This window comes from Harpia harpyja, chromosome 10 (genome assembly GCF_026419915.1).
Source record: "Harpia harpyja isolate bHarHar1 chromosome 10, bHarHar1 primary haplotype, whole genome shotgun sequence".
NCBI classification, from domain to species: Eukaryota; Metazoa; Chordata; class Aves; order Accipitriformes; family Accipitridae; genus Harpia; species Harpia harpyja.
The window spans coordinates 43,155,307-43,169,742 of record NC_068949.1 but is presented as its reverse complement, the minus strand read 5'-3'; the positions used below and the strand labels follow the sequence as shown (position 1 = coordinate 43,169,742).

The 14,436-nt window shown below is 39.8% G+C and overlaps 1 protein-coding gene across 3 annotated transcripts in view; it reads right to left on the bottom strand.

Annotated features, from left to right (window-relative positions):
• EDRF1 (erythroid differentiation regulatory factor 1) overlaps positions 1–14,141 on the bottom strand; it is a 29,421-nt gene extending 15,280 nt beyond the window's left edge. Inside the window, exons 1-13 of one of the 3 annotated variants that reach the window (XM_052799012.1) lie at positions 13,982–14,141; positions 12,902–13,110; positions 10,733–10,799; positions 9,682–9,807; positions 9,040–9,164; positions 8,408–8,567; positions 7,034–7,135; positions 6,621–6,742; positions 5,514–5,625; positions 4,642–4,789; positions 4,459–4,567; positions 4,002–4,113; positions 304–564 (exon numbers count right to left, since the gene is read on the bottom strand). In XM_052799012.1, coding sequence (XP_052654972.1) covers positions 304–564; positions 4,002–4,113; positions 4,459–4,567; positions 4,642–4,789; positions 5,514–5,625; positions 6,621–6,742; positions 7,034–7,135; positions 8,408–8,567; positions 9,040–9,164; positions 9,682–9,807; positions 10,733–10,799; positions 12,902–13,110; positions 13,982–14,047 — 1,719 coding nt within the window. In that variant the 5' untranslated portion in view covers positions 14,048–14,141. Of the gene's footprint in view, positions 1–303; positions 565–4,001; positions 4,114–4,458; positions 4,568–4,641; positions 4,790–5,513; positions 5,626–6,620; positions 6,743–7,033; positions 7,136–8,407; positions 8,568–9,039; positions 9,165–9,681; positions 9,808–10,732; positions 10,800–12,901; positions 13,112–13,981 lie in introns of those variants that run through there. The other 2 variants (XM_052799013.1, XM_052799014.1) reach the window with 2 other exon arrangements.
• Positions 14,142–14,436: the final 295 nt, after the last annotated feature.

Here is a 14,436-nt window from a genome sequence, read left to right as displayed (position 1 = left end):
CAGTTGGCAATATTTTCTCTGCTAGAGTGACAGGAATAGTTTTTGTGTAGCCAGCTATGCAGAATCATGCCACAACGGACATGTGCAAGGTGGCAGAGAAAAATCTACATTAAACCTGCTACACTGCAAAATTCAAAGACCTCAAATTTTATGAGCAGCTCATGAAAAGTTTCTTTCCCCACTGCCTCATGCTTCAGTTCACCTGAAGACAAAACTAACAGGTAACTGAATTTCAATAACAAACCTTGCTACATGAACGGAATCTTTCAAGAAACCCTTAAAAAAATCCATGACTTCACTTACACGTATTCGATGAACAGATTTGTATTTTTCTGGTACCGATAACTCTCCAACAGATTTGATTATAGCCACTGCTTTATTGTCATCTGGTGGATCAGAACTGTTATTGTAAGAACCATTTTCATCACTGTCTGGCATTTCTTCCTCTTCCTCGCTATAACTTTCATCAGAATTTCCATTTATAGGGAAGTCTGTACTGTCTTCTTTTTTAGGTTCATCCAACTGAAAAAGCTCTGATAACATGTAGTTTGCTGAAGCAATAATCTTTTCAAATAAGAGAAAAAAAAGTAGTGTTTTATTTTCAAGTTAAATTTTTCTTTTGAGAGGCAGCAGCAATATAATTTGTCTTAGAATAAGGAGTAAACAGTACATGCAAGTAGACATTTGATAAGCTGTAAATACAGCCTGTACACGCACACGCACACACACACACTGTATGACTGTTTGTTTTAGCATTGAATTTTTAACAATATTTAAGAAACAAATCACGGCAGACAGTATGTTGTCAACTATCTGTATATGTGCGTGGAGCTCCCACAACCAAGCTTGCCCACACTTGGTTTCACCCCCCACCTTACAAGGTCTTCATCTCCTGTTTTGCAAGTGAGGGTGTAAAGGTAAAATTGGGAATACAGACACCTTGGCCCAAGACAGCTTTGGTTTTTCCCTTTAAAAGAAAAATAAATAAATAGGGGCAGCTCTTGATCACATTCCTTTCTTCTGCTTCCCAACATCCTCTCTACTTCTGACCGTTCAAAAAAGACATTAAATTTAATGCCACTGAAGCCCTCTATTTCGGACAGCATTGTTACCGTATTTCGTTCGCATGGCATGGTTTTGGTAACAGGGGGGCTACAGGGGTGGCTGCTGTGAGAAGCTGCTGGAAGCTTCCCCCGTGTCCGACAGAGCCAGTGCCAGCCGGCTCCCAGACGGACCCGCCGCTGGCCAAGGCCGAGCCCATCAGTGATGGGGGTAGCCCCTCTGGGAGAACAGATTTAAGAAGGGGAAAAAAAAGTTGCTGCAGCACAGAAACTGCAGCAGAGAGAGGAGTGAGAAGATGTGAGAGCCCCAGCCCTGCAGCCCCCCAGGTCAGTGCAGGAGGAGGGCAGGAGATGCTCCAGGCGCCGGAGCAGAGATTCCCCTGCAGCCCGTGAGGCAGACCACGGTGAGGCAGGCTGTCCCCTGCAGCCCAGGGAGGTCCATGGGGGAGCAGATCTCCACCTGCAGCCCGGGGAGGAGCCCACACTGGAGCAGGTGGAGGCCCCCAAAGATGGCCGTGATTCCATGGGGAAGCCCACGCTGGAGCTGTTCGTGAAGAACTGCAGCCTGTGGGAGGGACCCCACACCGGAGCAGGGGACGAGTGAGGAGTCCTCCCCCTGAGGAGGAAGAAGGAGCTGCAGAGACAAGGTGTGATGAACTGACCACAAACCCCATTCCCCGTCCCCCTGTGCCGCTGGGGGGGAGGATGTGGAGAACTCGGGAGTGAAGCTGTGCCTGGGAAGAAGGGAGGGGTGGGGGAAAGGTTTTTTAAGATTTGATTTTATTTCTCATTACCCTACTCTGGTTTGACTGGCAATAAGTTAATTTTCCTTAAGTCAAATCTGTTTTGCCCGTGATGGTAATTAGTGAGTGATCTCTCCCTGTCCCTATCTCAACCCACGAGCCTTTTGTTATATTTTCTCTCCCCTGTCCAGTTGAGGAGGGGGAGTGATAGAGCAGCTGTGTGGTGCTTAGTCCCTGGCTGGGGTTAAGCCATGACAGTTCCTTATAGTTCCTGGTTCTAGTAAAGGGCACATTCTAGCTCCTGGTTCTGCTGGAGTCTAGTGAGACCAGACCAGAATACAGTCCAGCAATTTCATACAAAGTAGAATTGAGATACAAGTTCTCCACAGTAGCACTGCTATATCATGTAAGCTATGTTAAGTAACTTTGCATCAGAACAGCAACCTTTTGGCATTAGACATTTGGCTGAACTGCCAACCAAACAACATTTTACACTTCTTGTGTATTTTTGAAGGGCTTTTTGCAGAGGTGTTAAAAAAAAAAATCCCAGAAAATTAGTTATTCTACTAGGCTGTTTTCTGAACCAATATACAACTGCTGAGAAGGGAAAGGAGGCCACCCCTGTGCAGGAGCATGAATTCAATTAACCAGCTCAAATAAGCACTCTCTCCTGCCCTACTGAAAAGTTACGTATGGAGTTAAAAATCCCATATAGGAAAGGGAAAAGGATTCAAGCCTGATCAAGTTTAGAAGAGAATAAAAATCAACTGGTAAAGAATGAGTATTACCTGTTCTAAAAGCTTGTAGATCACAAGATGCAAACCAGAGAAGGATCTTATGCAAGCAGAAAAAAAAAAAAAAGTTTTCAAGAGCTTCTAGGGGGATTTTGAAAGCTTTCCACAACTTTAGAAGGAATCTACAAAATAGTTACTAATTTAGTTAATATATGCCATGTCACCTCTTGTAATCCATTTTAAATACAATTCAGATTTTTCACATCACATTTTTGGGATCACTTTTCCGTTGAAAACAGCTTAAATCTGGACCACTTACACATAAATTAAATTATACTTTGGATGAGATTTCAGTTTCAGTATAGATATTTTTCTGAAATTTATGATGCGTTGCCTATAAATAGTAAAAACATTAAGTTACCGTGTTAATGTACCATAGCCTGCATAAAGCAGCTCCTGCCCCATCAACTTCCAAGCCTCCTGCAGTATCCCAGTTTAGATTTTGGTTAAACGCATTGATACACCCTTAAACCATTCTGAACCTACAGATTACTCAATTTAAGAGGAGGAGGAGATTGTGAATAGACTCAGTCAAAAACCCAACGAGAAAGTAGCATACTCTGTTATCTTCTGCAACTAAAAAGGAAGCTAGCACATCTGACAGTAGTAATTTAAGACACACACACCTTCTTTACCTCCCTAAACTTTAATAAACTACTGTCTTTCAGAGCAATGGGATTCCTGTTTTTCTTAGAAAAGGACCAGAATCAAGTACTGGAATAAAGGAGGTCAATACAGTTTCATCTCCTCTTCATTACTTTTCTTACTCCTGCTGAAAGTGCAGAGCATCTCAAGGTACCGATGGCTGATGCAATGGTCTAATGAACAGATCAAGAGTTTGAGGTTCCTTTTCTGAATCTCCCACCTAACACAGAATAGCTGAGGTTGGAAGGAACCCCTGGAGATTGTCTAGCCCAATCCCCTTGCTCTAAGAAGATTGCTCAGGACCACATCCAGTCGGGCTTTGAGTATCTCAAAGGATGGAGACTCTATAACCTCTCTGGTTGACCTGTCCAACATTCAGCCACCTTCAGAGTAAAAATGTTCTTACATTCACATTTTACAATGTCTACCTAAGATCTGCTTCAGTGTCTGTACAGCTTCCAAACACAAAAGGGCTCTTTGAGAACAAGAGCAAAAGAGCAAATGTAATGACAAGTTCCTTTTTAGAGCAGGACAGAAGACTCATGCGGCAATGACAGTCAGTGAAGGCTACTTACTGGGGAAAAAAAAAAAAGTCTGGGGCTTCTTTAAACATAAATCAATTTCTAAGTTTATAAATAAATTTAAATTCTCTCCCTTGCAAAGGGAGGAGGAACCACACAAAATATTACCAGGTGTATTACAATGATGGCATTTCTACTATATTTACACAAAGCAACAAGAAAACACGTAATTCTTACTTGAGGATGTCTGCCATTGTCCAATAACTTAAGACAATTAAGGAGCAATGTTCTGATAGTGCCATAGTGTTTCTTGTTCTGGTTTTTCTTCAGCATCATATTGCAAGCAACTCTAAAAGAAAGTTGAACAAAATAGTAAATCCCTGGATAAATTCTTTGTGCTAGAAGAAAAAAGAAAAAAGAAAAAAAAAATCTTTAAACAATACTACTGCAAATGTAGATCTCCCAAACTTCAGGATGGGTCTACAAAACTTACTCAGCAAGAGTGTAGTTTACATGAAGAAATGGTGAAAACGAGAAAGTCTGTTTTGATTTAGTGAGACTGAGGCTTACCAAGCTTATGTGTAAAAGAAGATTTTAACTTAATGCATTTTCATGTCATCATAATTTTTGGTCTGTATTCTTAATACAACTGCACCAAGAACTAAGTATTACAGCAAAAATTATAAAAACTCACTTGTATAGAAGAATTGCCACCGGCATTGTAAAAGGGTTTTGGTATTTGTCTTCTGTCTCTTCACAAAGGGTGGTTAGGTCATAGAGCTTTACTATATCACTCCCACTTGCTGGAAGGTAAGACCTTTCATTAATCAACGTGACATTAACACAAATCTTTTCAAATTGATCTAAACCTACTTACCTTTAAATAACCAGTAAGTATGTCCTTCTTTGGTGCAATTTGATTTCAGAAAAGATAAGATATTTTGAGCAATATCTTTTATCACTTTGGTAGAAAAATTAGAGTTTTCCAAATTGGGAATATCTTCAGTCTTTATCATTTCATATTTCTGCAAGAAATATATGTTAAAGCTCAAGATTAGGAGGGTTTTCTGCCACCTACCCTCCCAAAATCTACAGATCAGTGTCAATGGCTAAAAGAAACAAAGGCTACTATTATGATACAGTGTCATGATAAACTGAGTTAATTTCTACGATTTACTTTAAAAGCAAGTACATCTTGATTATACTACTCAATAAAAGCTTTAAAGAGGATTCACTTCTGTGACAAACATGGTAAATGGAGAACAAAAGGTGAAAAAAAAGAAGTGGTGAAGGTGCAACATCTAACTATTACTTCGATGAAACCTAGTCAGCCTAGTAAGCAACTATATGCTACCAGGTACAACAGAAAGCTGGTATGTGTGGTCTACTGTAAAATAGTAAAAACAAACAAAAGTTTAAAAAGCATGCATCTGTCTTGGCAAGTGAACACTACAGATTTTAAGATGCAAGAAACTGATGTATTTCTGCTGCTACATTTTTTATTTTTGCCTTCAGTCATACATCAGGTGAAGAAGGAATCTTGCATGCATGGAAAGGAAAAAAAAAAACCACACACAGTATTTTTGGATGACTGTTGCAAGCTGCATAGATGCTTCTCACTCTGCAATAAAGGATTTTTGTAATCTTTTTGTGAGAGCCGTAAGATTAGAAAGAGATCTGTTACAACTGGAGCAATTCCAGAAACTGAAGAATGGCTTAACTAGGCATAATGCAAAGAGCCAGACTTACCTGAACAATTCCATTAACATGAAAGCACATCACAAGCTCTGGTACATTGCATATTAAGTTGTCCAACCAATAGTCAATTCCTGTTAGCACATTTATTGGCTTGTTGTTATCCCTAAAAACAAATATTTCTAGTGTTATTTAAGTCTTTACTCACTCTTCAGAAAAAATTAGGGATGTTTACTAATGGAATTTAGATTTAAGTCACCCAAGAGTGGATGGATACTAAAACAATTATTTGTGAATTGTTATAAAGAGGCAAACAATGAGTCATATCAAACAAAACAGATGTACTGATCTCTCCAATAGAATACACTCACATTCCCTCAGCAGTTTTGAATTTTTGCCCACACTTACACTGAAACTTTAAAAAGCTTCAGATGTCACATTATTACCAAGATAATAAGTACGTAAGAAGTTCTAAAGGAATATCAGTATTAGCTGCAACTAATTATAGCACAAGCCTTCTCCCAGACCTTCCAAAATTCCTTGCAAAGCAAGGTACTGCTCATTCCTCGATGCATCTTGAAAAGACGACAAATACACCAAACAAGTTTCAAGTTTTTGCTCATTCTTTCCGATGCATAGGCAGGAACAGAAAGACTGGTAATCAAGTGATCAACATAAAGCGAACAGTAAGACAGTCAGAACTTAGAACTACTATAGTCACAAGTTTTAAGTACTTACGCCCTACTAGCAGTTATTGAAACTCAGAATCCCAGTAGGAGAAATATTACTGCCCTCTTATAAAAATAGCAATAGAACGAAATTAAGGACTAGATGTACAGAAGCGTTTTAACACTTAAGATTCACACTGAAGTCAGGAAAGGTTGTAAACTGCCAGTACTTTCAAATACAGATTTATTTACAGAGCCAGAAAAAGCAGCAGAGCATCTCAAGTCTCAGTGCAGTGGCACAGCTTTGGGACTGCTTCTGTTTTTCCTGCACTTTACAATGCCATCACCACTTAAGTCTAAAGCATGAATTTTATTCCTTAAACTGCACATAAAAATTAAGAGTCAACCAAACAAAATGCAGATAGCTAAATAGCAAGCAAAGCAACAAGTCAGTCAAGGCTGTCATATGTATCTCATTAACTTCAAAACTCACCTGAGACGCAAGCTCACAGCAGGGTATCTCCCACCTCCAAATATAGGCATATTTGATCCTACTAACATGTGGATATCTTCAAAGGTCCACAAGATATTACGAACAAAGTCATTTTTAAGTCCCTTCGTTAAGAGAAAAAAATTGGTCTATAAATCACTAGTATAAAACTTGTTCTCTATAACATTCTGTGGAATTATGAGAAAGCAAGAAGCAAAAGCAGCAAATAAAAGACAGCACATAATGAACTATGCTACGCATTCACATTAACTTAAAAGACTGAGATCACAGATGCCACAAAAGCTACTTCTACAGGGGACTTAGTTTTTCTCTTGGTTCCAATTTAGACCAAATTTTAAAATGTTTGATTAAATTGGGGGTTCAGTGTTTGAGCTCAAATTTCACATATAGCATACCTGACTGTTTTCCCCGTCATTGAACAAAGTAGTCAGGTTTTGTTCTTTGGGGGCTGAGGCCACATGCCCCACTATATATGAGGGTTCAAGAGGCACACTTCCCTGTGAAAAGCACAAGGATAAGGAGTGATTCTGCTGCTGAGGTAAAGTTAGGCCATTAAAAAAAAAAAGTCTGAACAAAAGCATGAGGAAAAAATCTTTACCTCTAACATCTTTAAATAAATATGTATTGAACTACAAAAAGCTTCTAGTCGGTGACTAGAATGCTTCTTTTCTACAGCTAGTACCAAAAACTTGCACTTTATATTCTCAGAGGCTTTGGAAATAAATCAGAAAGTTTTTATAGAAACTCTTTATTACCCCAGGGTCAGCACCAGATTATCAGTCTCCAGAAGTAAAACCTCTATCCTGATATCTTATTTATAAATTAAAGGACACTGTAAAAATGCACAACAGCTTCTTTACGATTAACAGTCTGCTGTATTAGGCAACAGCTCCTAAAGAAGGTGGAAGAGAGAAGTAGTCCTTTTTCAAAAAGCTTTCAAGTACTGAAATATTTCTCCACTTTAGCATATTACCACACTGCAACATACACATTTACAATTTTATGGATAATGTAGGTTAGAGCCTTCATAAGTGAGCTGACCAAGTAAGTATTTGGCATACCAGTTGGTAATACTGTCTACGCGTAACTATAGCATCATTATTACATAAATGTAGACTGAATACAACAGATCTTTCAACTTCTCAGAAATTTAATCAATACCTGTATTATATTACTCAAAACCCACAGGAATTAACAGTTTTCATAAATAAGCTTAGCCACAGATTGAAACCTTGGATTAGGGCCTAATACTGATCATAGTTTGTTGCATAATTACTATCAACACCTTCATCTTCCACTTGTGTAACCTCATAGCAAGTAGTTGTAAATCTTGCTTAATTGTTTTGCAAACATTTTCATAGACCTTCATTTTCCTTTTCACCTAATAAATTCAGGGCCACAACAGATTCATTTTAATGGCGGATTTAAGAAGAAAGGCCAAAACCTTAGGCTTCCATACACACCTTCTGAATATCAGATTTTCCTACTTTTAGGTAAAGTCATTGATGACTACTCCTAGCCTAATGTTTTGTTTCCCAAAAATGCATAGATAAATATGTATTTAGCATTACAGTGACAGAAAAAAAAAAATTCTGAAATTTGGAGCTCTGAAACACTGGCATAAGCTAAACCGCACGTACTGCCAAGTCCTTCTAATGCCTTAGTTCATTTCTTTCAGCAAAAAATACTGCAGCAGCACCTTTAAAACCTTTCAATATATATGTCTCTATGAAAACTAAGGTGCCATTTAAAACATTACAAACACTAACCTGGTTAGAGGCACCTGGATCTTCAGATAATGAAGAAGGCATTTCAAAAGGAGCTGGCCAGGACGACCTTCCTGCTTCATCACTCTCACCTGAAACAGGACCCTCCTGATGCTGTTTTGAAGTGGAAGGAACAGGCTGAGCAGCTCCATCACCATTAATACTGACAAAGCAACATTAAAAAGTTCAGTCGACAATATGCAAACAGATCCTTTCTAGAATTGTTATATTTGATGCCCTGTTCTCAAAGAATGACTTTGCTAATACGCTAAAAGATTGCTATATCAGCAAGTTGTTCATTGCTCAAATTTGTACAAAATTACAGCAGGTGTCACAGTCTACCTTGCATATTTTAACTTGTTCTTCCCTCAAACCCATAAATATTGAGATATGCAGTTAATTAAGTCATGCTGTTTATTTTATTCTTTAATACTTCAGTTTTACTTTAAAATACTTCAAATTCTGTTAAAACATTTACATGTCATTTCCTGATGTCATCCCTCAATTTCCTCTGTATACGGATAAATCAGTAAATAAGATAGACCATAACGGAATTTTAGCATTTACTTCAAGACAAGAAACCAGGCAAAAGTAAGTGGTGCAGAGTTCCAAGATTCATGCAGACATAAGGTTACCTGTAATACAAAAATTTAGAGAGTATAGCCTTCTGGTACCAATGTTCTTTACTCTTCTTTTTTCGTTGCCACTTCTGATCAATCAGCCTTTGATAAAACTCTTTCAGCCACGTCCAGTCCCCTGTCTAGGCAATATCATAAATACAAAATTAGTATCAAGAAGCATCTGGAAAGTAAACCAAGTGCCTCACGAACTTATGAATACTCATCCACAACAACAACAAAAAAACCCAGAAAATAACTTCACAGCTAAAGTCTTGAATTGGTCATTTATTGAAAATGCTTCTTCTAGGAAAGTTACGTTATTACTGAAAAGTTGACTTCATTAGAAAGTCAGATACACGGTAAGAGGTTACACAGGTAACAAATACTTATTAATAATAAAACTAATAAAATAGTATAGCAATACTGAAGTAATTACAGGAAAGTGGGGCACAGAATTTTAATCTTACAATACCATAAATATAGGACATCAGATGCAGTTCGTGGGTAAACCGACTGCTGCAGAGTAGAGCACCTTTTCTACTCGCATATGATTCTCAGGCATTTTGATACATACATGCTTTCTTGCTGGCTACAGTATTCTTGAAATAATGCATTTTGACCATACGACATACTTAAAAAAAAAAAAAAATGGTTAACCTGAGATGATCTCATGAAGAGTTCTTGAATATCTAGCTCATCCAACAAAAGTGTCCGCCCAATGCGATGTACTGCCATGCTCACATGTGACTTGCTATAAGGTATCTTCAGAAGTTTTTTAATATTCTTGCAGGAGAAAAAGAGAACAGAAATAATACTCAATACAATTATACTGCATTGTAAGACAATTCTCAGGAAACTGTAAGCAAAGAATACACTACTAAAATTGCAGAAGCACAGGCAGGCAAATAAAACCTTGTAGTGCCAGTGATTTTAAGAAGGCCATTCTACAAGAAGTTGCATTTGTTGAGGTCAGAGAACATGAATGACCATGATAAAGAGACAAAGTAGTCAGTATAAACCACATACATGGTTTAAACATGGTCTCTCTTTGGATCATCACAACCAGGCAACATCAAAAGTGACAAAAAATACAAATGGATGGTTTGGATTTTAAAAGCTTTATCTTCACCACAGGAATACCAACACTTTGTCAGATACCCAGAGGAATCTGCACAGAGATCTAAGTCTGAATAAAAACCTGCCAAACATCAACACTGAGACAGTAAATGAGTATGTATGTTTCCTCTTCTGAAGTGCCTCATCTGAATTCTACAAGTATTACCAGCACCAAAAGAGCTGACAAAAATCAGAGGAAAGAAGAAGGTTGAAGGGGATCTATCTCTTCTAGATAAGAATAGAAAAAAAAATCATCTTGAAAGTAATAATTCACATTAAAATAACCGATTTCAAACACACAAGACAACTACATTGCAAGACTGATGTGCTGCATTCACTAAACCGCATACTTTAGCTGAAGATTATTTGTAGAAATCCACAGGAAATACAATTTTGTCTCTACATTTCTTATTCAGTGATCACAACTCCCTTAAATGACAGAGCAAAAGTTAGGTAATCTGTTTGTGTTTCACTACGGGATCTTTACTTGTTCTCAAAGGACACAAAGATGACAGAAGCCATGACAGTATCTTAAAATAAGGTTTATACAATGTAAGAGTTCGAATGATAGAACTTAAAAAGTTATACATACCTCTGAATCAGACACAACATCTACATCATTTCCAACTGAGTCAATGAAGTCATACGCCATCCCAAAGCTATTTAGAAAATATTACAAGTTAAGACAAAGGCAGTGTGACATTAAAGATAGACCTGTTTTTTTTAAGTTTATTAAATCTTTGAAAGTTTTTTCTTGTCCTGGTTTTGGCTGGGATAGAGTTAATTTTCTTTCTAGTAGCTGGTACAGCTTATGTTTTGGATTTAGTACAAGCAGAATGTTGATAACACACTGATGTTTTCAGTTGTCGCTAAGTAGTGTTTAGACTAAGTCAAGGATTTTTCAGCTTCTCATGCCCAGCCAGCAAGAAGGCTGGAGGGGCACAAGAAGTTGAGAGGGGACAGCCAACCCAAACTGGGCCAAAGGAGTACTCCATACCATGTGATCTCATGCCCAGTATATAAACTGGGGAGAGCTGGCCCGGGGGGGGGGGGGCGGGGGGGAAGGCAGATCGCTGCTCAGGAACTAACTGGGCATCCGTCAGTGAGTGGTGAGCAGTTGCATTGTACATCACCTGTTTTGTATATCCCAATTCTTTTTTTATTAGTATTGTCATTTTATTATTGTCATTATTATCATTATTACTTTATTCCTTTCCGTTCTATTAAACTGTTCTTATCTCAACTCAAAAGTTTTACTTTTTTTCCCCCGATTCTCTCCCCCATCCCACTGGGTGGGGGGGAAGTGAGCGAGCGGCTGCGTGGTGCTTAATTGCTGGCTGGGGTTAAACCACAACATATCTTCATTAAAAAAAAAAAAAAAAAAAAACCAGTCTAGCTAAAAATTACCAGGTGTAATTAGATCTAAAGTTAATTAACAAAATAATTTCATTTTTACATTCTGCAAGTTTTTCAAAGATATCTTTGGAAGTGCTTAGATCCAATTTCAAGATGTTCTAAGAGGTAGTTTAAATTTTGTTAAAATCAAGAAAATCAGAACTATTTAGTGTTTGTTAAGACAGCTATGGGAAATTGCAGAAATTCAGGTTTTAATTTTTTTTTAACACTAAAAACGAGGACAGTTTTTCAAAGAGTTTCTCTTTAAGGCAGTAAGTACGTTAAATACTTTCATTTTAGCAGCCGTCATTTTATTTTACCTCTTATTTATGTTTTCTAAAACTGGCCTACATGTAGCAGACACATCCTTGTATCTTCATCCACCCTCATTAAGGCCTCTCTAAATTACAAGCTATTTAAGTTAGAATATTTCAGCGTACAGATCATTCTTTAAAATTAAACCAGATATTACTATAACCCAAACAAATACATCATGTGCAAGTGTCCGAAGTTATACTTTCACTATTAGCTTTTTAATACCAACACTAGAGACAGAGATTAAACTGCCAGCCTCTATTTGACAAACAAACATGATATCTAAAATAAACAGAAAAATTCATAAAGCCCTGGGGAACATGTTACTCTGCTCAGAAACATACATCTCCTAAAACAGATTATGAGGATTTCAACACAGACCCTCCGCAAACTGTTAGATTTCACTAACTACTTGACTTAGTGTGAATTTACTTGTTCAGCGCAGGATTTAAGCCTCCTATTTATAAACACTCTGAACTCAACCCATCCAATTATTTAACAAATATCCATACCAAAAGGTTAACACTGCTTTTTGGTGTTGCCCCTTATTTCACCTTCTGCATTCACTCTTGACATGACTATGAAATTTCTATTGCCATTAGTTAGCCAGGTCCAGTTTCTAAAGATCGAGAAGAGCCATAAATTGGCGCTGTAACTTTCAAGGGGAAGAACATTTTTTCCATTTTCACCTGTTATCGGAAGCAGAATGGCTGGCTGAACCAGTCTAGTTTGACTTTGGCCAACCGGCAACAGCCAACCAGGAAAGAACATGAAGTCAGTTTGACTTTGTCAGGCAAGGTGTCAACATGCACTTGAAAAAAGTAATAATCAACAGCATTACCAATATCATTAATCATTTACAAAGGAGTCAAGATTATGGCATACAGGCAAGAACTAAGGATGAAAAAGTAGAGGGAGAACGGTTAAAAAAACCCAATAGCTAGTTGCTATGGTAAAGTCTGTACTTTATACTTTGAATTACATAGGGTCCAAGTTCACTCTTAGAATTATTATTAAAGGCATGGAAAGAATAGGGCCTGCTGTTATTTACCTTGAAAATGGTTTACTTTTTTTGTTGTTGCCAAGAATGGTTGTACCTGCTGGTCCCAGCTTAGCGCTTTCGCGTAACCAGTTGGCAGGTGGAAGTTTCAAGTCTGTTTTCTCCTGAAGACGAGCAAACGCTGCTTGTGGTGGGGCAGATGAGTATTTCACCACAGCACTGCTTTTCACTTCGTTGCCTCCAAGAAACAACACCGACCCCTAGTTTTCAAAGGGAAATATTTGCTTATAAAATAACAGAAATTAACACTATCAGACTTGCTCTATAATAAGCTGTTTTTAATGGTAACCGACCAAAGGCCAGTGCTGCATTCACTCGTGATTTCCTCCTGCACACGTTCACGAGTATTTCAGTTACCCTGATTCCAACACTTGCGTCAAGTGTATGCTCCGCTTTAGGAGTTACAAGGCTAAAGTGCTATTAAGGACAGCTCCCCACGGAATGTGAAATTACTCAGAAAGGCCGAAACCAAAATACAATTCCCAGTAATGCCGCAAAAGTTTGTGAAAGTAAGTGCTCGCTAACAAACACCGACATTAAAGCTAAACACGTTTCTGCCTTTGTAAGTAAGCCTTGTGACCGCACATTTCTTTTCAAATACAGCAGAACACGCAGCCGTCACACTCGCGTTAAGAGCTGTGAACCTATACACGTTAAGGGAAAAACAGATCCACAGGATACTATTTACGTAAACACAACGCAGCGCACCGCACTTAAGCGTAACAACAGAAATACTGCTTACAATTAAGGCTTAATCATAATTAGTACGCTCCCTACTGTACTCCAGTCCTGACAATAGCGTTCCCTTACTCGCCAAACTGGAAAGAGGATGCAAGCCTATGAGGCAACCGAAAACATTACTGTGGGCTGTGTTTACAGCCCCGCGCTTGCCGCGGTCAAACCGGCGGCGCCCGGCGCCGGGCTACCGGCGGCGGCACCGCCGGGCAGCGGCGGGGGAGGCTGCGGGACACCGGTACCCCTCAGCCGCGGGACCGACCCCCGCTCCCGCTGCAGGGCACCGCGGGCAGAGTCGCGTTCCCCACACACACACACCGCCCCCCCCGCCGTTACCTGCTTGGGTTCCTCCGCGTCTCCCCTCAGAGGGGCAGCGGCCCCCACACCGCAGAGCTCCTCCATTTTCCGCTCGCTTATCCGGTGCCAGCCCCGGGGCTGGTGCCGCGGCCGGCCGGGCGATGGAAGGGAGGGAACGGAGCGGGGGGAACGCTCCCTCAGGCGGGGCGGGAGGCGGGGGCAGGCCGGGGGCGGCAGGCCACTGTCAGCGCCCGCTGCCGGCCGAGAGGCGGGAGGCGCGTCACGCCGGGAACTGCCACTTCTCGCGAGACTCACCCCTCCCTCCTTCTCTCCCTCCGAGATAGTCGCAGGGAGGTGTTAGAGGTGGGGAAGAGCGGGCTCCTGGCCAATAGGAGAGCGCGGAGGGTGGGGCTTGCGGGAGGGGCGGGACCGAGGCGTGAGGAGAAAAGGCGGGCGAGGCGGGAGGCGGTGGCTGCGTAGGGTCGCCTCACGCC